Genomic DNA, 23,737 nt, shown 5'->3' on the forward strand with positions numbered 1-23,737 from the left:
CCTGGTTGACAGTTGTATTGTGTTTATTACACAAACTAAATAAACCAATGCCATTGACTGATTTTCCACAACATCCCAAGCCTCTTTTAATGCATGTGTTTTACAAAGCAAGTCTTTAAAAAAACCTTTGTACAATGTTAAAAACAAAACCTGTTGGCTCAATTGTAAATCACCTCTACTTAAAACGAGTTTGTAAAAAACGTGCTGTGTTCTGACCGCTTACGTTACTTTTAAGCAAGATCAGCAAAGCCAAATGGTGAAGACATTTCAACACTCAGCAGCAACTACATAATTTAGATCGCTGTGGGTTAGGGTCAGGAGGTGGGTAACGGTTAAGTGGAGGGTTGGGGGCTGTGGGCGAGGGTTGGGGGCTGTGGGTGAGGGTGGGGGCTGTGGGTGAGGGTGGGGGCTGTGGGTATAGGCTGGTGGCTTGGTGACGCGAGTGGCAGCATTACAGGTACAGGCTGCCCGCAAACACGATGTCGCGCTTGATGGCAGTGACAGCTGTAGGGAGACACAAATGCAACACTTAGTGGCCCTCCTGCCTCACAAACGGTGGAAACAAGCACATTAATGTGACAGCATCTCAGTCGACCCACAACACCTGGGTCTGTAACGACACCTGCCGATGAGCCTACGACACTTCACGTGGCTTCAAAGTGCACCTAGCCTGGCGAAAGTGCTGTGGTGACGTCATCGCCACTTAGGGGTAAATGTTGTTTTATGTGCATATGCATGCGTGAACGTTTATGTGGGGAGCAGTAGTGTTGTTGTTAGTACGCTGCCCTACAAACCCGGCAACCCGAGTTTGATTCCCGCTCATGGCCAATACATGTGACGATTCAGCCTCAAATGAGTATGTGGTGCGATGGGTAAATATCTCCACTTGGAAGCCAAAGACGGCTGGTGTGGTGCTGGCCACCCACCCCCCTCTTGTGCCGTGCAGGCCTTCATTAGGCGCTCGATAACAGCACTTGCACCAACAGTCTATCAAGCCTACATGGGAGACCTTTGTCTCTATGCATGCGTGTGTGGGCATGCACGTGTGTATACATGAGCACAAGTGTGTGTGTGTGTGTTCATGATGCATTGTGTGATCATCACAAATTACCCTTATTAAACTTTTCTTCCAATTCGGAATTCCCAATGACATGCGCTGCCTTGCCCATCTCCTTCAGGAGCTCCTCCAGCCTCCGGAAACAGCGGATGATGCTGCCTGCAGAGTACACGCACACACGATCCACCCAGCTACATGGAACTGGGCAAGTCGGAGAGCAATCCGTGGAAATAATAGGAATTCTATTCTTGCATATGACAATATATTCAGGAGCTAAATGACAATGTTGAGGTCTGCTAGCCGTAAGAGTGCTTTAGGAAAAAATCTGTGTAGTTTTGCTATTCCTTCACTGAAAGAGTGCAGACTACAATGGTTCACTATTCGGACCACAGTTTGGGTTGCATGGGCAGCAATTGCACTCATTTGGCTTGTGCCGTTAATTTTCCATATATGAAGGACATGTGCGCATTGGCCAGATCAAGATGTTCTGATGAAGTTGATGATTACACCAGTGAATCAGAATATTTATGAAGACTAGAGGAATCTGATAAGTCATGAAGCTCGTTTTCACGGATGTCCAGTGTCTTTTGAGGAGGGATGTCAAAGGCAGGAGGTGCCATATTTGAGTCTGGAATGAGGTGTTTATTCTGGACGTCCGTGTCATATTACTGTTCACCAGCATCCTTCCGGATCTGCGCGAGATTCAAGGATGGTGACAGCATGAACCCAGAAGGTAGGAATGAACAGCAGGGATAGTGCAGAGTTAAGTCTACGTAATGTTTAGTTTTATATATATATATCGCTTCATCGTTTATGCAAATTGCATCTCACAATGCTGAGGACCCATGGATGAGCTGGAAGGCAGCAACCAGGTGGTGAGCCGGCCCCAATAACTGCCCAAGCTATGGATCCCTCTGTATATTAAGATGTGTTTAGACATCCCCGTACAGATGTAAATGTATCCACTTGGTGTACTGCGATATGCTGGAAAGAACAGACCTCTAGAGGTGCTACATACAAAGAGAGGTTTGTGCATCGCAATAACATTAACTGGAGGTAATTAGGGAACAAACTATCATACAATGAACAGTGGACCTCATGCACCCAACAATGGAGCACATAAACAAGTTACAGGGGTGGGGCGGTGGTGCCTCCCTCCCTGGGGGTGTGTCCTCTCTAATGGAACATCTGCGCCAGTTATAAACATTCAAGGTGGCCTGCCTATGATCCATCCTGGGTTTAACCAAACTGGATTGTGTGAGGCGTTCACAAATCCTTGAAAGATATGGATACTTTCCCATCAGTGAGTTCCTCCAGCGGGCAATGCCGCGTTGGCTGGGTCATGAAGCCTGCATGCCCAAACACCTCATGCTCAAGCAGCTTTCTGTTTGACTGGATAGAGGGGGCTAAATGGGCAGAACACGGGCTGGAAAAGAGATGGATTGATGCGGAACAGGATGATGTGGAGCTGAGTGGACTTGCTGAAGACTGATACCAGCGGTGTTAAGATGGGCCTCTTTGGAGGAGGCTCATGAAGGACGCTACTGGGCAGTTGGAGGCAGTCGCCCTCCAACAACAGCGGCGGGCAGAGTAGTGACGCTCACAACGAGTGGAGCGCCAGGCGGCTAAAATAGAGCATGTTGGCACAGTAGGGGGCACAACTGGTGCATCTGCCAGTCATCTCAGTCAACCCATGGCACCTGGGTCTGTCCCGTAACCTATCAGTGAGCCTTCGACACTTTACCTGGCCTCAAAATGCACCTGGCCCGGCACAGGCGCCGTGGTGACGTCACTGTAACTTAGTGTAAAATGGCAGATGTTGTGCGTCTGTGTGTGTGTCTTTGTATCTGTGTGTGTCCATGTGCGTCCGTGTGCGTGCGTCCGTGTGCGTGCGTCCGTGTGCGTGCGTCCGTGTGCGTGAGTCCGTGTGCGTGAGTCCGTGTGCCGTGAGCAGTAGTGCGGTGATTAGCACACTGGAATATGAACCCGGTGACCCGATTTCGATTTCCGTTCAGTCAATTTTGGTGACGAGTATCTAAACTGGTCTGGACATCGTTAAGGTTGAGTTAGCCTAAAATCGGTATCATTGGGGAGACCAAGGCAGCCGGGCGTGGTGTTGGCCACCAACCCGCTCGTGCACCATTCCAACCTTCATAGGTGCTCGCTAACAGAACTTGTCCCAAAAGTTTGTTAATGCTCTACGGGGATCTTCGTTTTGTATGCATGCATCCCAGCCGCACCCTCGAAGGCGTCGGTCATGGTGGTGATGGTGAAGAAAGACTCTCCGAGGGCCCAGCTATACACGACATCCATGAGCTGAGGCCGGATGTCATCCAGGAGCACATCCTCCCTCCCCAGCAGCTTGGCCTCCACGGACACGTGTCCAATACGGCGCGCACACTCCTGCACGTCACACACCACACACGCACACTCCTGCACGTCACACACCACACACGCACACTGCTGCACGTCACACACCACACACGCACACTGCTGCACGTCACACACCACACACGCACACTGCTGCACGTCACACACCACACACGCACACTGCTGCACGTCACACACCACACACGCACACTCCTGCACGTCACACACCACACACGCACACTCCTGCACGTCACACACCACACACGCACACTGCTGCACGTCACACACCACACACGCACACTGCTGCACATCACACACCACACACGCACACTCCTGCACGTCACACACCACACACGCACACTCCTGCACGTCACACACCACACGCACACTGCTGCACGTCACACACCACACACGCACACTGCTGCACTTCACACACCACACACGCACACTGCTGCACGTCACACACCACCCACGCACACTGCTGCACGTCACACACCACCCACGCACACTGCTGCACGTCACACACCACCCACGCACACTGCTGCACGTCACACACCACACACGCACACTGCTGCACGTCACACACCACACACGCACACTGCTGCACATCACACACCACACACGCACACTGCTGCACTTCACACACCACACACGCACACTGCTGCACGTCACACACCACACTGCTGCACGTCACAGACCACACACTCCTGCAAGTCACAAACCACACACGCACACTGCTGCACATCACACACCACACATGCACACGCCTGCACATCACACACCACACACGCACACTGCTGCACATCATACACCACACGGACCCGGTATGGATGGGCAGCAGTGAGCTCACTGTGCTCACCTTCATCTTTCGGAGAGGTTCGGCCAAATCCGTGGCGAGCTTCGGCGTCTCCGAGGCCTGCCGAGAGATGGGGCAGTGTCACGTGCTACAGGACACGGCAGTGAAGTGTCATGTGTTAAGGCACACGGCAGTGAATTGCTGAAGAAAGGAGGGATTGAGTTTAACCCAGTGACAAGTCATGCACGGCAGTGTGTAGCACAGACAAGTAAAACAACGCGCATGTAGCCATAACACATCGACGATTGCACCATCCAGAGATGTGGGTCACGGCAATTGACAGAGCCATTGGAACACAGTGGGACTATTATAGTGCCGCCACGTGGATGCACAAGGAGGCAAGGAATTGGACAAGAGTAACGTGGCCATGTAGGAGTGATCGGTGGAGGGTGGACGGATGCCACTACCTTCTCTTGGAAGACGAAGCAGCTGAGCAGCGCGGCGGCCTGCTCGGGGGACAGCTCGTTAAAGATCCCCTCAAACACAAGCTCCGTGAGCAGCAGCTCGTGCCCGCTGAGGATGAGCACGCAGCGGGAGGGGAGAGAACACACACCGCTTCTTTAGTACGACGCCAGGTGCCGGATAACGCCGTGTCGCGATATGCCGTGCTATGCCATGCCGTGCTCACGCGGTAATCTCGCAGGCCACCCGGCCCTTCACTTGGATGACGTCGGCCTGTGTGCAGTATCCGAGCCGGCGCAGCACGCGCTTGCGCCGCTTCAACTCGTCCATTTGCAGCATCATGTGTGCACGGCGCACCTCTTTCCTGACGGCGCGCATCTCCTCCGCCACCTATCGCAGCCCCACCGCCACCACCACACCACCGGCACACCACGTTTCTACCACACCATCCCGCTATTACAGTGCAACCACAACGCCATCAGACTGCCGCACCATGGCCTTTGAGATGAGGTATGAAATAAGGCTCTTTGAGTAGCAGAGGCATTAAAGTGTCATTTAATTGAAAACGTATGTGTATTTATTTTTACATATGAGAAGACTTTGTATTGCTATGTCAGCAGATCTCCCCCTTTTGGGTAAGGATCCCTGCCCCGTCAATCAAGACTACCTGTTGTTCCCCTACCTCACTCCATTTTACGCTTTTTGTTCTCGAGCAGAAACATTTATATTGGTTCAGGTTCACGGAATGTTGGGGTCAGTGCCAGTTAACGGTTACGTTTTGCGGTTCGACTCCATTAAGGAAAATGCTGGCAGAGAGGCAAGCACTGGCGGGCGCACGGCGCCACTAACCTGGGCCTTGCTGACACAGATGCCGCGGATGGCGTCGCGCTGCGGGCTCGTGTGCAGCGGGTGAGCGAGCCTCCTCTGCGCAAAGGCCCTCGTCTTGTGCAGCACGGCCTCCAGCTCGGGGTCCTTGATCCCGAGGTCATGCACGGGGTCCATCAGTGGCACCCCGTCTGGGAAGCGAGCCTTCACCTCCTAAACACAAAGGCTGTTAGTGAGCACCTATGAACGCTGGCACGGCACACAAAGCGGTGGATGGCCAGCATTACGCCCAGCCACCTTTGTTTCCCTCGTGACGATGTTTACACATCGTGCCACATACTCATTTGAGGCTGAATCGACCAAGGAGAAGCTCAGGAACGGTTCCAATATTTACCACATTCGTTGGCCATGAGCGGGAATTGAACTAGGATTACCCGGTTCGTAGCGCAGCACACTTACTGCAACACTTCTGCTCGACTTAAACACAGGCATGCACACACATACAGCTAATGGAGGAAATGACCACCAGCGAGCGAGTGACTCGTGAATCGTTGAGTAGTGGACGAGCCGCTCAGGGAACAATCGACGCAGATCGATGAAGCATTGAGTGAAAGCTGCGGGGGCTGGATGAGGCTGGTGGGGGCGGCTGGGGGAGAAGGCGTCACCTGCAAGGTCTTCAGCACATGGTGCCGAGCCTCGGGGGTGCGAAGGTCCGGTGGCATGTAGAGCCGCACTGTGCTGATCGCCTCCACCAGCTCCAGCGCAACCGGCACCACCTACTCAGGAGCAGCGCAGCAGCAGCAGCAGCGGGGCACGGTCACAGCGGCATGGCACAGCGCCATGAGCAACACTACAGACACACTCGCATTCATTTACCAATAACAACAGGCCTTTATAATTTACAAGTTATTTTTGGCTCAGGCCACGTCATGATATGGTCAAATTTGTGTCGTTGGACCCACCACAACTTGATATAACCAAACAAATTCAATTGTCACGTGTAAAAGCATTAATTTGATCAGATTGTTACGTGGTCCAACTAAAATTTTTATTGTGAATTGTATTAAGAGGTATCTCTCCATTTATGACCGTTTCGGTTTATGAAATTTCACGTTAACACAATTGATAAACTGTGGACAATTTTTGAACAACGAAATAGAATTTCCGCGTGAGTGAACTTTCACACGGCACGCGCCACGAGATCAAACAAGAAGCACGCAGGAGGCTGCGTCATAGGTCTGCGACAACATCACGATATTCTCCAGTGCAACAGGGATGTCTCCACATCACCTCTCCAGTCATTCCAACATACAGATCTTTGGTGGGTTCCTGGAAAAGGTTAATAATTTTCGTTTTAATCAATTACTATTTAATCATTTGTATTGTGAAAAGTCACAGATATTCTTTGGGTCTTTCGGTAAAGCCAAGTAGATAGAAAAAATAATCAAAATAATAACAATATCACGACGTTTCGATCGCGACACAAACAATCGTCTTCAGAGAAAAAAAGAGGGGGAAATCTGCCGAGGCAGGCTGTTTATAAAAGTTTAGAGATGGGTGAGGCAGCTAATGTAAATGTAGGAGAGGTCTCCTAACCTGCAGTAGATCTACACCAATCAAAGAGCTGTTTACAAATGGTTTAGAGATGGGCGGGGCAGCTATGCCCATGTGGGGGGTGGCCATTGTATTGTGAGAGATTAGCATGTCAACTTAAGAAATTTGCTTGTAAATGTAAGCGCGGCGAGAGCTCGGACAGTGCAGGTGAGGAGTAGAGTTGGAATGACTAACCAAATCACATCCTTAATTTTGCGTATAAAATGTATCTTAAAAGCCATTCTGATTTACAAAATGTAGTTTTTTTTTTAATGCATCGCTTTTGTAAATCGAGGGATACTTGTAACTGGCTGCGAAAACCTACCAATACGTTCATAAAAGTGGTGACGGAACGATCAATCCCCCAGGGATTTGATCATTTATGTTTATAATTAATGGCATTTACTTAAATTCTGCATCAACCAAAGCGCCTTACGTCACATCTCAAACATTTAAAGAGCACCCCTAGTGGCAGCTACCCCTGTGTGCCACAGAGCCTGCAAGTGGGAATTATTCTTACCAGTGGGGGGGGGGCAATGTTGCTGTGTAATCTCAATTGAGTAAATTGCAAGTCTATTTTTTCCTTATTTTACTGATTTGGACCTTTACAGATGTGCGCATGTATATGTGTCTACGTGTCTTTGTGTATACAGGTGTGTATCCTTGTCTTGTGTCCTCGCTTGGGTGCGTGTGCACTGGTGTGCGCGAGCGTATTTGTGTGCGCGTGCGGTGACCTGCAGCTCCCCACGCTCCTTGGGCTGTGGGGGCCGTGGCGTCTCCGTTGCTGCGTTCCGCACGCTTTCCTCCGAGCACAGCAACAGCGCCTCCACCACATGGGTGAACTCCTCCTGCCTCACACACACACACAATTCATCAAGCACATCTCATTCATTCACAACAAAACCTCCACTCTCATTCTAATTATTCACAATAACACCGTCATCTAATTCACAACAATAACACTGTAAAGGTTGGAGGAAGTAGAGGAAGAATAATGAAGACAATGATGATGTAACAAAAGATGCATTCTCCCTACATGCCGTAGCTCACCTGGCTTGTTGGTTTGCGCTGAAAGTTGACGACGACACCCCAGCCAAAGTGTTCTTTCCCATGTGTGACCTTGCGTGACAGGGCACAGACACAGAAGACGTGATCACACTCACTCCAACGGCCATGCCTGCGGCATAGCATTGGCCACATCCACAATCACCACGACGACAGCACGTGTCGTTATTAGCATCGTGGAACTTGCACTCGATTAGGAGGCAGCCAAGGCGGTGGACGTATTTAACCCAACATCAGAAATGTTCTATCCACTGCTGGAAAAGAACTCCCTAAGTCGTCAACACATGTCATGGCCTTGCAATTAAGCTGCTCGCCTATCTGTGGCAATTCTCTGCGAGTGAAGCGTGCAAGATGGAACTCCGGCTATGGTGTGGATGGCGCTGCCGCTGATAGCCAGCTGCACCTGTACGAGGCGGCCAGGCTGCAGCACATGCAGGCAATGCTGTGGCCGCAGTGTGATGGCGCGCGCCTCTGCATGCAGGCGCTGCAGCTGCTGCTCGATGTGGTAGTAGGAGGTGGCGCTTGCCTCGTCCGGCACGGCCAGCGTTGCGTAACGGCCCTGTAGCGCCTGCAACTCTGGGCCACACACACGGGTAAACACAAAGATCCCCCATATAGCCTTCAACAGACTGTTCGTACAAGTATTGTTAGCAATAACAAATTCAGGCCATTACGCCACACAAAGATCCCCCATATAGCCTTTAACAGACTGTTCGTATAAGTATTGTTAGCAATAACATATTCAGGCCATTACGCCACACAAAGATCCCCCATATAGCCTTTAACAGACTGTTCGTATAAGTATTGTTAGCAATAACATATTCAGGCAGGTACGGCGCACAAGGGGGTGGGCGGCCAGCACCACGCCCGGCCGCCTTTGCCTTCCCAGTGCTGATGTTTACACATTGCACTAGGTACTAATTTTTAAGGTTGAGTTGACCTACAGGAAGGCCAGAACACATGTGAGAAGCTGGAGGAGTGCTATGCCCTGGGTCCTGGCGGTGGCTCTCTGTGGGTATGGGCCACTCACTGGCCAGGAGATCAGGCACAGCCTTGTACTGCTGGAACTGGAAGAAGGACTTCTCGAGCATGTACTCGGGGTTGATCTCCTCCACTCGCAGCAGGTTCAGCACCATGTTGTAGGTGAGGTGGAAGGCGCTGTTGAGCGGGTCGGGTGAGCCCTGGTGGACACAAGCAGTTATCAAGATTACACAAGGCACATATATTTGGCCGACGTTGGAATATTGTGGACAATCTGGCGTGCAGCACCCAGTTTCTACCTCACTGCACTGCACTTAACAGAATTCAACACGAAGCAGTTAGGTCGATTGATGATCCAACACTCAGTTGAGGTGAATGGTCAGAGCGTAGACCGATGCACTGATGCGTAGGCTGAGTGGAGGTCCCTGAAAGCTGATGGGCGGTGTCACGGTGTGAGGCGGCACCTGTAAGAGCTGATGTCCTACGGTGGGGCTCATCTTCTCATCGACCATGAGGATGACGGTGCCGCGCTCGTCCATGCCGCGCCGGCCCGCGCGGCCCGACATCTGGATGTACTCGCCAGAAGAGATCTGAGCAGTGCGGGAGGGGGACGAGCAATCAGAATATCGGCTTCTTAGTATCAACGTGGAACCACAACCCTTGCTGGTTTACAGCTAACTCACCCCAGCCATGGGCAAATCTCTGAGCCAGTATAAGTGGAAACTTCATCGGAAACCAGATTTACTCTATTCAAATGTGTTTGGAGTAATGTTGGAAGATGCATCACAAACCAAGTTTTTGCATTGTAAATCGATCCATGGTGGCATGATATAAACGTCGTAAATGTGGATCATCGTAAATCAGACCGGTGTAAATTGGAGACCGCTTGTACTTGCTGTGCTGTTGTGGAACATGTGGTTGTTCTGGTCACCAGTGATCAGGCCGCCATGAAACCCTAAACATGAGCAGCTGTGTTTATCTCAGATGGTTTACACTATTACAATTAACGGTCAAGATAATGGTTTTACTTAACTTTACCTATTTTACCTGCGTAAATATAAGGTGCTCAAACACTAAATATATATGAATTTAAAGTCATGCATGGACAGCCATGCATGGTTGTGGCAAAATATGCAAAGAAAATATTATTTTGGTGATGTGTACATTGTCCTTTAAAGTTGCAGGCCAAAACACCGCATAAGTTATAATGTGCACAGTTTTCGGAAGGCGGCCAAAACTGGCACCACCAACAATTGCCCAAGCTCCTCTGCGGTCCTAAATTGGGGTGTTTGGCCAAAACTAAATGACAATACGCAAGCGATCCAAGCGGCCGAGAGCCACATACCCAGCGGTGGTCGCGGCCGTCAAACTTGCGTGCGCTGGTGAAGAGCACGGTGCGGGCCGGCATGTTGATGCCCATGGCAAATGTCTCCGTGGCAAAGAGAGCCTGCGTTACACACAGCAACACAAACACAAAAATCTCCCGTATAGCCTCAACAGTTGGGGCAAGTGCTGTTAGCGAGCACCTATGAAGGCCGGCACGGCACACGAGGGGGTTGGTGGCTAGCATCATGCCCAGTCGCCTTTGTCTTCCAAGTGGCGATGTTAACACATCGCAATAGGTACTCATTTGAGGCCGAGTCGACCTAGAGGAGGTCCAGGACCAAAAAAGAGCATTATCACTGGTGTTGGCTGTGAGCGGAAATCGAACTTGGGTCACTGGGTGCATCGTGCAGTGCGCTAACAATTGCACTAACGCTTCCCACACACACTGCAACACACAAGCATACACTCACTGACAGCAACATATACACAGGAGCAGCAAGAGCAGCACAGTAAACAAATATACGAGCAAGTCAATGAACCATGTTGGCACAAAGAGAAACACACAACACAAGCACCTGTAGGGGGCAAACATGTCAGAAAACTGCTCCCTCTACCCAGCACACTGCTCCCTTGCTACCATGTACTCACCTTGATGAGGCCCTCAGAAAAGAGGATTTCAATGGTTTCTTTCAGGACAGGCAGCAGCCCACCATGATGGATGCCAATACCTCGCTTTAGAATGGGCAGCACTCGTTGCACCTGTGGCACAGACACAAAACAACAACCGGCATTTACCACTAAGTGGCGGTGACATCACAACGGCCCTTGCGCCAGGCTATGTGCACTTTAAGGCCACGTGAAGTGTCGAACACCTGCTGGCAGGTTACACACACAGCGAAACACTCAACTGTTTTGAAGACAACAATTTTCTGCAAGAATTTACTCGTATTTTTAACGTAGAAATCACATTCATTATGTTTGAGTTTATTATTTTATTAAACATGTGAATAAATCACCGTGCGATCCACGTGATACTTTACGCTAGTGTTTATGAGACCACGTGAATTGGCCATTTCAGCACGACAACATTTTATTTAAAGCTGCTTCTACCTGTGCATACATTTGTGTGTGAAACAATGTATATATTATACATTTCTGTAATGCCTGTGAACATTTAATAGCCCAATTCTGTCTGCACAGCTGCTTTCTGGACTGTGTCCCTGTGTCCACGTCTCTCTACTCATCAGACTTTCTCCGTGTCAAAACTCTCAGAGGACTAATCTTGATTTGAAGAGGACTGTCCCTGTCTCCCTCTCTCTCTGGACTGTTCCCCGGTCTCCCTTCTCACCCTACCCACAGTGTTCACGTGGTTCACATGGTCATTAGCAATGTGGTTGGCAATGCCACTGAGTAACCAAATCAGCCCTCACCGACACAGAGAACTGTGGACCATCCACACTTGCCTGTGCCCCTCTGTGGAGTTTAGTATTCCATGTGTTGCTGAGCTCAGGCCCAAGGGCCAATACATCAAGTGGTCAGCAACATATAGCACTATCGAAACCGTGATAGATGAAAGTTAACAGACTACTGGTTAAATTTAGATTTAAAGCTTTCGTGACTGCAGGGATTCATCTTCTTGGTTCTTTCGGTAAAGTCACGTAGAAGGGAAATAATAATAAAATAATAAAAATATTAAATATTAAAATATTTAAAATAAAACATAATAAAATACAATTCTCTGGAGTGCATAAGTAAGTTCTGTATCGTCGATCAACTTGATTGCTTTACATTTATTTATGTTAAGTGAATCATTAAGTTTAGAATATAATTAAGACAGCTGGTATGGTCATTTAGATTTCCCCTGTTCCATCTCATTAGTTTGCTGGCCCTGGCTGCATGTGGACTGTGCCATTTGCTGCAGTGAGGGTGTGTGGGTGGTGTGGGTGGTGTGGGTGGTGTGGGTGGCGGTGGTGGTGGAGAGGTTTTCACCTGCGGCAGCTTCTGGTCCTCATCTGAAAGGCAGCTCATGGCGTTGTTGAACACCTCCTCCACCAGGCACTTCTCTTCCTCTGTAGCCAAATTCATCACGATCCAGCGCGGAGGCACAATTGTAATACAATAAACAAGCAGACAATTCGCCCTCCATATCTGTCCCCTCACATAAAATATTACAAGTATTTTTACATAGCCCATCAACAACCCATTGCCATCTGAGAGTGCAGCTTCGGTTTAATAGATTCAAATTCAGAAGTGTATTACCTGAGTAAATAACCCATTGAGCTATATGGCAATTGTTTCAAGGGTGACTTGGTCAGCAGAAAAACACGGCATCATGCGTTACAAATCAATAATTATAATCAATACAAGAAAACTCTGGACCAATTTTGACAATCAATGTCTCATCAGTAGCCTCAGGCTTGTTTGAAGAAATGCTTTTGAAACTGCAAGATGTTAATTGGCAAGTATACTTTGGAAACATGGATCCCAAGTTTGATGCAAACTATATAATGCGCAACACAAAATATCAATTTGAGTTGCAGCGGAGAATAAGTAACAAATACAGTTGTAGCTTCACTGTATCAATGCAAGAACCTTTCTATGCTCCTCGTCTATTCTGTTACATGTTTAGTAGTCCCTTGGTTAACTCGTTTTTTATTCGTTCCACGAAAACTGTTAACCAAAATAACTGTAAATCGAATATAGGAATTACATGTTAAAAGCATGAATCCGTTCCAAGAATTTTGGAAGTTGATCTTTTTGACTCCTGAATCCATATTATTAGCAGTTTTTTTAATTGATGTAATAATTTCCCAACCTTTTAATATCCTGGTCTAGAAATCGTTCGCATTGTTAGCTTTAATTTTGTCCTTATTTTCTAAAATTGCAAAAATGGTGGATTGGGTCCAGCTAAACTCACTCATAAGTGTACTGGTTTTTACCCATTTTTCATGCTTATCAAAAATGTCCTGCTTTGTTTTCAGGCTAATTACTTTCCTATTCTTCTTTTCCTCTTGCTAATTCACTTTAGGGGGCATTACAATCACTATTAACTTATAAGTTGAAAAATAAGTAAAAATCACTGAGTCTGCAAGAGCTGTTTCCGCTGCCAAAACAGAAAACGTAATGTAAACAAAGCCACCCCGATCTACATCTACACACAGATATAGAAATTCGGCCTCGTGAATGAGCAGATAAACAAAGGGTGGCATGGGGAGGCCTTCACCCAGCTGCGGATAGACAATGGCACCCGCCGCCTTGCATCGCACGTACCCGTGTTGAAGTCGAGTTGGGAGAGCTGTACGGCGTAGGTCTCGCACTCGCGCTTGCTGAAGCTAAAGATAATGACGGGCTGCAGGTTCCGTTCCATGATCAGTTTGATGATCTTGAAGACATTGGACTCCCCTGCAAGCACACGAGCAGACCGAGGTCTTACCCGCTGATGTCGTCGCCGGGTTTGGGTCTGTGGCAGACGACTTGCACCACAGTGGGAACCGACGACGGCAATCGACAAACCGCAAAGTGGCAGTCCAGTGGAAAGAATAAAGACACAGCCCAATGATGCATTTAATGGATTTGGCCGAAAAAGCTCCACGAAATTTAATCCAACATCTGGAGCTGCTTTTTTGATGTCAGGCATTCGTGTCTATGTTGCACATGGCCTGCAACACCTTATCGGCAAGTGACCAGTTGGCGAGTCACCACACATTTGTGAAACTCCCTCACACTATCGTGAATTAATTTCTCCCTGGCAGTGAACCAAAACTGCACACATTACAACTTTTACATTATTATCATTATATGATCTTCTCCCTTGTATATATGTACCTTTAATCCAGGGGTCAATAAAAATGAGTACCACTTTGTGGAAAGCCAACAGTGGTTGCCCTACAGTGGACCCCACCGTATGAATGTGGCATTGGGCCTCCACCAGAGAGGAGCACCAGCACACACTATTTGGAGCAGAGCATCATTGCCTCTGGCTGTCTGAGCGAATGTGAGGAGGAGGGTCTCTGCGTACCCTTATTGCCGCCCTTGCGCTTGCGGGATGGGTCGCCTCCTTCCCGCAGTTGGGACATCGCTTGCAGGAAGTTGTCTTCCTTGAAGTCACGCTGAAACAGCCAGCACAGAGCAGCAGTGGATCAACCAGTGATAACACCCTCCTCCTCCCGGCTCTAACTCGCACACACAACACCTCCACACACAGGAACTCCCCCTCCTCCTTCCACTCTCACTCCCAGCAAGGGAGCACAGTGTGGTAAGGCTAATAGTAAGGCCATACATTTTTTTTTTTAGTTCACTCTAGGTTCAGCAACAAGGTGTACGACTCAACATAATGGGAAGCATTACCAAGTCACCAGTACAGTATATAAACATAGTTGAACTGTTTAGCAATTTTCCTTCATGTAAACAGATATCAAGCAGCCTTTCATTGTATATGTCAAATGGGAATTCCATCACAGCCACATATTCAAAATGTGTAACTCATGACCGACAGGACCTAGTGAGACCCCTAAGTGCACGGGTAATGGTTCCGACTCCTAGTTATGACTCCTCATGACTTGGGGAACAAGGTCAGAAGCCATGGCAATCTTTAGTGTCATAGGCCTTGACTTGTTAAAAGCAGCATACACACGTACAAAGACAAAGATCACCAATATAGCCTTTCACACACTGTTGGGGCACGTGCTGTTAGCAAGCACCTTATTAAGGCCGGCATGGTACACGAGGTGGGTGGCCAGCACCACGTGCGGGTCTAGTGCTGATGCTTACACACCACATCAGGTCCTTATTCAAGGCTGAGTCGACCTTGGGGAAGCCCAGGACCGGTTTGAATAATCGTTACTGGTGTTGGGGGGGGGGATCGAACCCGGGTTGCCGAGTTTGTTGCATAGCACGCCAACCACTGAACTACATTGCACAGACACACATGCAAAGGGCACAAAATCACGACCGTACAAATTCGTCAACCACCAGGAGGAGGCCGTCGCCGCCAGCTGGGAAGATGAAGTGCTGTAGAGGGGTCGGCCGGTAGTCGGTGGACACTACGTGACATGGCTGTAACACACACAACGCACAGACATCTCCTCTTTAGCTTTCATGACTACTGGAACATGTTCGGTAAGTGAGCATGTATGCTTTGGACACTCATATTTATCCATTGCACAGATAAAAGATAGATACAACATGGCAACCAAAGTAGTAGTGATAGAAGGAGGCAAATGATCACCAGTTAATGAGTGGGGTACTCATTAAACAATGGACCATGAACCAAATGGACTGCTTTACAGCGAATTATATCAAACGCATTCAATGAGGTAGTTGCTGAGTGCTCCACGCTAGATGTGACAGCAGGATTTTACCTTTGGCTAAATGCATGCTTTGTATAGAAGTAAAAACTGTTCCGTTAAAGAGGCTTTGCCACGAAAAAAAAACCTTCTTGAATGCCTTCTTATCCAGATTGGTAATTCAGCCATTCCATGAACGGATTGCTGGCTCAGTGTGCCAGCCTCTCCACTACTCAGCAGGAGCCTGGACTCGAAGAGGTTTCTCTGAAAGCGTGTGCTTGGTGGGTCCCACCTGCTTGTGCAAGTGGCAGATCCACTCGGCGAACTGCGTGCCGTTGGGGATGGTGGCAGAGAGGAACACGTAGTGCACGTTGTCTGGCAGAAGGATGATGGTCTCTTCCCACACGACGCCACGCTCTTCGCCAAACACAGACGATGCAAGCACACACGGTGAAAAGTGAACCTTACAGATCCCCCCCAACGTCATTCATTGCTGGAAATGAGCAGGCCATTGTGTACCGGCATCAAGGTCCAAACTTGATTAATTAAAAAAATTACACCGCAAATCGCCAATTGGGGAATACACATAGAACTCATCACCACCTACTGGCAAACTAATGGCCACTTGCAGGCCGCTCCTGAGTAACATTGTGTCACACAGGGATAGATGCCACTAGCGGTGCACTTAGAACGTTTGAGACGAGATGGGATGCAAGTCGCCGAACCATGTAATATGGTGTGAGATGCCCTGCCATAAAGGGTTCTCTATCAAAAACTAACAATATTATTATTACATGAACACACGACCACATACACACAGATATACATATATCACCATTAATATGATAAATAGGGGAGCAATTGGTACAAATATAGATAGTGAAAACTTATTCAGACTGGTACCACACGTGACGAGTCTACGTGACTAACAGCACAACTTTTTTTTTTTACACAGTTGCTGAACACAGGCCCAAAGGACCAAAATACCAAGTGGCCAGCAACAGACAGCACAATTTGAAAGTGTGGTAAATAAGAGTTAACACGTATCTTGAATTGAGCAAAGTTATAAGAGCTTGGGAAATGAGACGATGGGGGAAGAAGCAGAAAGGAGTGTTGTGACCTGCTGGATGGTGGGTGAATGCGTGTGCGAGTGTACTGTTGTGACCTACAGTGTGGTGGTTGAGCATATTATAGATGAAAAAAAGCAGTCAGCCACTACGCAAGTGATTACCGCTATGCCACCATAAAAGATTAAAATGTAAATGCAGTGAGACACATTGTATTTCCTACCTGGGTTCCGCATGTAGTGAATTTCATCGAAAATCACCCAGGCCACCTCCCTCATTATCTCCGAGCCTCGGTAGAGCATGCTTCTCAGGATCTGCAATAAAACCGGAGCATTCAGCTTCATTCCCAGATGAACGTCAGTGTCACCTGTGTTGTGAAGGCTGCAGCATAAAATTTACTTCCCAGTTTTCTAATTTCAATTCCCAGGTTCATGTCTTAGTTGTTGTAGTCTCTCCTGCCATGATCCTTCTCAGCCACTTCATTTTTGCTGCCAGTAACTTTCTTTCACGCTCCCTCCTAAGGGTCCAGCATTGAGATCCAAGAGCAGAATTGGGAATACAAATGTCTCATTTGGCTTAAATTTGTTTGGACTTGAGATTTCTTCACTTTCAAGATTTTGTTCAAATTGCGATATTCAATTGTGTGGAACACATTCTATCACAATCTACCCAATTACAGAAATGTTTGCCTTGTAGCAGCTATGGAGAAAAATCAGAGAACCTGGAGTAAACCAACACAGAACAAGGATGGAAAAATTCCATACAAACAGGCACCCAAGTCGGCACAAGTGTTACCCACTGCGCCACCACCCTTCCGCCCTGATGTTAGAATAATAAAGCTAGCGGTCGCACTTCGGTGGTCATGACGAGGCAGGAGGCACTGGGGTTGATGGTGATGTCTCCCGTGAGCAGCCCCACATCGTGGAACTCCTCGTGTAGCTCTCGGTACTTCTGGTTGCTGAGCGCTTTGATGGGGCTCGTGAATATCACGCGCTGCTTTCCACGCAGAGCTTGCGCTATCGCGTACCTGTCGGTGACACCGCAAGCTCAAATTCAAGGTTTTAATTTATTTTGTTCAATGGCATGAGAACTCAAGAGACAAGGATGGTCTCATTTGCAACAGTAATCGACCAGGGTCACCAAAATAACAATAACGGTTTAACACATAGGCTTTCGCAACCAATATCATCCATAAGAGGTTAGCATATTCTGCTTACGTGACAACCCTTACTAGTTGGCCATGTCGGGTGGTGGCGGGTTTAACGACACATTTATATATTTATGCAATTTAACGCCAATAAAACCTCTATTATGGATGACAAAAACTATAACATTCAAATAAGTATAACAAGAAAGCAAATAGAAATCAAAGCAAAAAATAAATAGAAACTAGAACAAAAATAAAACAGAAATCCGAGTCGACAACCAAATACAAATCAGATCAAAGACGTCCAAATAGAAATGAGTAACAATAGAAATCTGAATAAATACCTGAGAAAATGAGCACTGCCTCAGTGTTCATTTGAGCAGGAACTCATTTTGATTGCCAACTGTGAGATACTGAGACACATCACAAAAGCAAAGGAAACTCACTCGGCACAGACGGTTTTTCCAGCCGACGTGTGTGCGGCGACCAGCACTGACTGGCTGTTGTCAATGCACAGGATTGCCTCCCGCTGGAACGGGTCCAACAGGAACGGATACTCCTATGGGCACAGAGAGAAGTGAGAAGAGACGCGTAAAGAGTTTGGTCAGGACGTGCGCACACAGAGGTTGTTTACATGTAAGCACGTTGCAAATCACCCAGCCAACCATGAAATGTGGTGGTTCAGGTTTTCATTCGTTACACCAGTTTCTCCACACATTAACAATTAGACAATGAGGAATTGGCCATGAATCTCCATATCAGGATGGTCCTGTGCACATGTGATTCAGAGACACTTTCATGGATAAACAACATTGTTAGGATTGATGATCCAGCACTCACCGATTCACTTCACTCACTCAAGTGGTCAGTTTCCTCTTTTTCACGCTTCTATCGCTACTACCATGGTTGCCATTTACATGAACTTTACTCCGATTCCTCCATCTTGGCCCATCCATACCGTGTTCAACAACCACACAGGTGAAAATAACACTCATCTACTCACTTAATCACACGCACATGCTCACCCACTCAACTGCCATATTGCAGGTCAAAATAATTATCTTTCTGCTTCTTTGCTTGTACTGCTCCACTTTGCTATTACCTCCAAGATCTTTTAACTTTGCTCAATTCAAGAAGTGTTAACTCTTATCTGTTACAACTTTGACAGTACATTTTGTTGCTGACCACCTTCGTGTCTGTGTTTACAATAAGAACAAGCCACTCACCTTTGCCGGCAAACCAACTCTGGGCTTGAGGGTCTCGTAAGCAGACTCCTGTCCGATGGCCACCTGGTGAACAGACCACAGGTAGGGGAACACGCACATCAGCCTGGCACACACAAGACCATGCACAACTATAATAATAAAAATAACTTTGTTTTGATATAGCGCACTTTATTCCAGGGCATTTCAGAGCGTTTTACACACGATAAGCGACTTACATCACATCTCATTTAAAACATTTAAAAGGGCACCCCCAGTGGTAGCTGTCCCTTTGCGGCACAAGGTGACTTAGCACCTGGGCCGTAAGCAGGTATTGGTATGGCAGTAGGGGTAAATTATTACGTAATCCTTAAATAATAAATTAGAGGTAAATTTACAATACGAAAAATTTAGACTGTGACATCATCACACAATAGCATACTCGAATGACGTCACAAGATCTTTAACACCCATTGATTAATACACCTACAGTATTAACAGGGCAGCCTGCTGGACTCGAACCACAAACCTATGCAACAATCGGCGAATGTGCTACCAGACCCATGCCAATGCCCTTTGTCTCACCAAGTTTACTATTCAAAAGAGCTGCATTATATATTTTATTATGCCAGTTTTATTCAATCACAAATTATATATTTTGCATACAATTCCCATTTTAACGTGTATGTTTCTAAGTGAGATTTTTGTTGTTTTTAATGCGGTACCACACTAACCCCATGTCAGTGTGTTGTTAGCACCACGTACTAACCCCCTCCGTGCTGCGTGAGCTCCTCACCTCGTGCGTGCAGCCCTCCAGTGTCTCTACCCTCACGGTCTTCACTCTGGGCATGAGCTGGGTGAGGCTAAAGCACAGCGAGTATCAACAACAGTGATATCACAACTTAGTCGCGCTTCCTGCAGACCGAAACCCTCACCTACCCTAGTACAGCTAACGTGTTTGGGTATTTTAGTTTTCTTTAACCACAATTTCTAAGCACAGGCCCAAAAGCCCGAAACGTCAAGCTTCTCGCAATAGCACTTAGGAATATTTTCCCAATCACTCATAATACATAACATTGCTAAATTCCAGAGAGGTGAACTCTTATTAAAACTTTGAGTGCTGTTTGTTGCTGTCCGCTTGATGTGTTGGGGCTTTGGACCTGCACTCAGAAACTGTTTATAAAATAGAAATAATTATGCTTCTCAAATTTCCTGGAAGCCATGAGAAAAAATGTGGCTTAACCGATGAAGAAAGAGGAGTATTTGGTGGCGGCTGATGCCTACTTCTGTTCAAAAGTAATATTTCGCTCCAGCTTGAGACGCTTTCTGCTGATGAGGTCGTCGATTCCATCGGCTGCGGCTCCCCCCTCCGAGGCTGCGGACCCAGTCTCCTCGCATCCATATGGGCGTTTGGTTGGAGTCTTCTTTTGCCTGGGCAAACACAATGGTTACAGATATTTTATATATGGACTGCATTGTGGTGAATGACAATACTGGTTCTCTCAACACAATGACCTCTTATAAGACATACTGTATGGCCAACATGAAAGAATAGCTGAAAATACCCTCTTGAGGGGCTTTAAAAAGCTCCCGCGAGCAGAGGCCCTGCTCCTAGAAGTGGCATTAGCAAGGACTGAATGATTACCTTTTACAATACAATGACATTATCAAATCAGGACATACTCCGATCCAGCAAATCCCATCATATGGAAAAAAAGAGCAAAAGTAAACATGTTAAATAACAGTTAATCGGGCTCGTAGAGGGTACACATGCAGATTATCTGGCTGCTACTGTAAATTCCCACGTGAGAAGCCATTTCGAAGGGCTTTCATGTATGGAGTTTGTGTAACTTCTTTTCATGTATGCACAGTATGTGTACCTTCTTTCGCACCGTACGTAGGCAGCCGTGCTAATAGGTGCGTAGGAAGGGCAAACTAAACACACAAAAAACGATTTTAAATAAATGAGTTTCCAAACGAGATGTAAAAGTGTAAAGCTCCAGTGGCTTCCTCATATCGGATAGAAGCAAGTTCCAGACGGCCGCAGAAGCGCATCTGAAAGCGTCGCGCGATGCGGTGACCGTCTTTCTTGTTTTAGTTGATAGATGCCATGGCTGGTAGGGATACACAGGCAGATGATGGGGCTGATGGGGGTGTACAGGCAGGGATGGGGCAGGTAGGGGTAGAAAGAAGACCAAATACTGCAGTTGGCAACCACTCGGGAGATCCCGAGCCACCGGGGCCCTGTGTGTGTGCGGCCGCCGGGGCCCCGTGCGTCACAGTCCAAGGCGACGATTCCAGGCGAGCCCGGGGATCGCCCGCGGCCTCGGGGCGCTCGCCCAGCGCCGCTGCCGCCGCTCAAGGGGAGAGGGAGGAGGAGGCCGCCTCTCTGTGTTTGCGCCGCAGTGTGGACGTCACCTGGGCGCGGGGACTCCCAGCGGCTTCTCGTCCGCCTCCTCGTCGAAGACGCTGAACAAGTCCCCGACAAACGCGTCCCCCATGGCGCCTCCTGCTGCGGCCCTGAGAGGTTCCCTCCTGCGCCGGCGCTGCGCTCACGGCGGGAGCCAGGAACCGGTAACCGATGGCCGGTTCTGAAGCTAGGAACCGGTAACCGATTGCCGGTTCTGAGGCCAGGAACCGGTAACCGTTTGCGGTGGATTATATTTCTAATGAATGCGTGAAATGTCTCGCATTCGCTGCCGCCGCTGTTGGCCCGAGGGGCTCCAGCAGAGGGAGGGAGAGAGAGGGAGGGGGCACTTGGCCTACTCTTCCACGCCCGCCAGGCGTCTTAGGAAGAGGTGGGCGTTTCCACCCTCGATCCCACCACACTTCCCCTGCCCATCGACTTCGCTGTGCCAGACCCATCCGTGTCTACTGCTGGATGATGACACAGACCGTGGGGGGGGGGGGAAGTCGGGAAGGAGTCCAGTGGCAGTGCCCCCATCGGTTCTGGCTCGTAGGTGTCCCGTGTTGCTCTGGACATTCCTATATGGGCCACAGACCCGTTATTATCGGGTGTTTTCATATTCATATTTTTTAAAGCAATCTGTCTTTAGACTGGAGGAATCCGACGAGCTACATGTCAGCAAGTTACATCAACAATCTAGAACAAACGATAGTGCAAAGTAGAGAATATATAAGCAAGTCACTAAAAATAAGTGAATAATAGTTGTCGTCATGCAAAAACCCCCTCGACTTTGACCACCCTGACGATGAACTGCGGATCTGGATTCGCTTTGCGCGTAGTTCGAAGCAAATCTGCCATCAACAACTGAAGCGTAACAGGGACCGAATTCCCACTTAATCAAAACGACGATTTCCTTCACACAAATCTTCCTTCAAAACACATCCTGAAGCTAAATTAGTGCTGGATACAACCACATCTGCAAATTTGATTTATAAGTCTGATTCTGATCCGTGTATCGTTCAAGTTTAATGTTCCATTTTATTAAGGGGCTATGCGTGGTCTTGGCGTGGTCTGGGACTGTTTTTGTTGTTTTGCTGCCTTGTCCAAACTTACTTATGCAATGTGTACTTATATACTTGATGTATTTGTATTTCTTCATAGTGCTACTACTTTTGTTTGTTGTATTGTTGTTGTAACTTGCTGACCCGCCCCTATCTGTGAAAATATATTCAGAGCTCATTGTACTCCTGCAGGATAAACAGATTCTGAGATGCGACACACGGGTTGAGCATTGTTTTGTGATGCACAACCACACAACCACCGTGCACCTCCTCCACTGCTCTGGTTTATTGCATCACCTGGACACGATGTTGCCTCCTAGACATTGGGGCAACTGGGAAACTCCTCGGCGATAGTTTTGCCCAGCAGCACATTCCGTCAACATCGTGTCCACAGCAGCGACTCCTCTAACAGCGCAGATCACAGCCCCCCCCCCTCCCCGTGGCACGACGGTGGTGCGTCGTGGTCTCTGGTGGGGATGAGAGCCAGCAGGAGGTGCCGTGTTAGCTGACCTCCTCCGTGTTAGCTGACCTCCGTGTTAGCTGACCTCCTCCGCCTACCCGGCACGACTGAATGACTGAGTCGATGATTGCTGGACAAACCCGACCCCATTGTAGGTTCATATGGGGTTTCCTCCAATTGGAACACGTTTACACAACATTTTGCTTTTCGATTTAAAGCTTTCGTGACTGCAGGGATTCATCTTCTTGGTTCTTTCGGTAAAGTCACGTAGAAGGGAAATAATAAAATAATAAAAATAAAACATAATAAAAGAAACATTCTCACGTTTCGGCCACAACACAAGCAGCTTGGGACGCTGCCTCCCGACAGCTGTTTCTTCACCTGAGGACGGCTTTACCGAAAGAACCAAGAATATATTTTGCTTTCTCAATTAAATTGGACAGGCAAGGCTAAGTAGACAGGACGAATGATTAGCACGAGACTAAGAGATCACCAAAGGGATAATAAATACCCCCAAATACAACTGTCGGCAGTGGCAGAACACGCGTGCCAACAAGGACATTCAATTGATTTTGATAATGTTGAAGTTATGTGCAAAACTAGTGACTACTGGCGAAGACTAATGAGAGAATG

General features: G+C 47.9%; 1 protein-coding gene across 1 annotated transcript; it reads right to left on the reverse strand.

Annotated features, from left to right (window-relative positions):
* Window positions 1–61: 61 nt before the first annotated feature.
* LOC144726823 (exosome RNA helicase MTR4-like) lies at window positions 62–22,048 on the reverse strand. The gene is made up of 27 exons (XM_078605764.1): window positions 21,595–22,048; window positions 20,461–20,607; window positions 19,973–20,039; window positions 19,201–19,263; window positions 18,421–18,533; window positions 17,680–17,854; window positions 17,051–17,141; window positions 16,053–16,177; window positions 15,432–15,530; window positions 14,494–14,584; window positions 13,746–13,877; window positions 12,465–12,544; window positions 11,124–11,234; window positions 10,495–10,596; window positions 9,614–9,739; window positions 9,199–9,349; window positions 8,572–8,744; window positions 8,154–8,222; window positions 7,838–7,951; window positions 6,176–6,286; window positions 5,535–5,723; window positions 4,912–5,075; window positions 4,691–4,796; window positions 4,287–4,343; window positions 3,298–3,460; window positions 1,112–1,216; window positions 62–504 (listed from the first exon to the last, which is right to left on the reverse strand). The coding sequence occupies exons 1-27, from the start codon at window positions 21,675–21,677 to the stop codon at window positions 452–454; spliced, it is 3,060 nt and encodes a 1,019-aa protein (XP_078461890.1). The 5' UTR covers window positions 21,678–22,048; the 3' UTR covers window positions 62–451.
* Between the last annotated feature and the right edge of the window lie 1,689 nt (window positions 22,049–23,737).

Source organism: Lampetra planeri, chromosome 24 (assembly GCF_965212315.1).
Source record: "Lampetra planeri chromosome 24, kcLamPlan1.2.h2, whole genome shotgun sequence".
Taxonomy (NCBI): domain Eukaryota; kingdom Metazoa; phylum Chordata; class Hyperoartia; order Petromyzontiformes; family Petromyzontidae; genus Lampetra; species Lampetra planeri.

Coding starts and splice junctions, on each gene's coding strand:
- LOC144726823 (XM_078605764.1), bottom strand. CDS start 21,677: ATGGGGGACGCGTTTGTCGGGGACTTGTTCAGCGTCTTCGACGAGGAG. Junction 8,745..9,198: donor TGTGCCTGATCTCCTGGCCA/GTGAGTGGCCCA, acceptor TGTGTGGCCCAG/AGTTGCAGGCGCTACAGGGC. Junction 4,797..4,911: donor GTGGCCTGCGAGATTACCGC/GTGAGCACGGCA, acceptor GCTCATCCTCAG/CGGGCACGAGCTGCTGCTCA.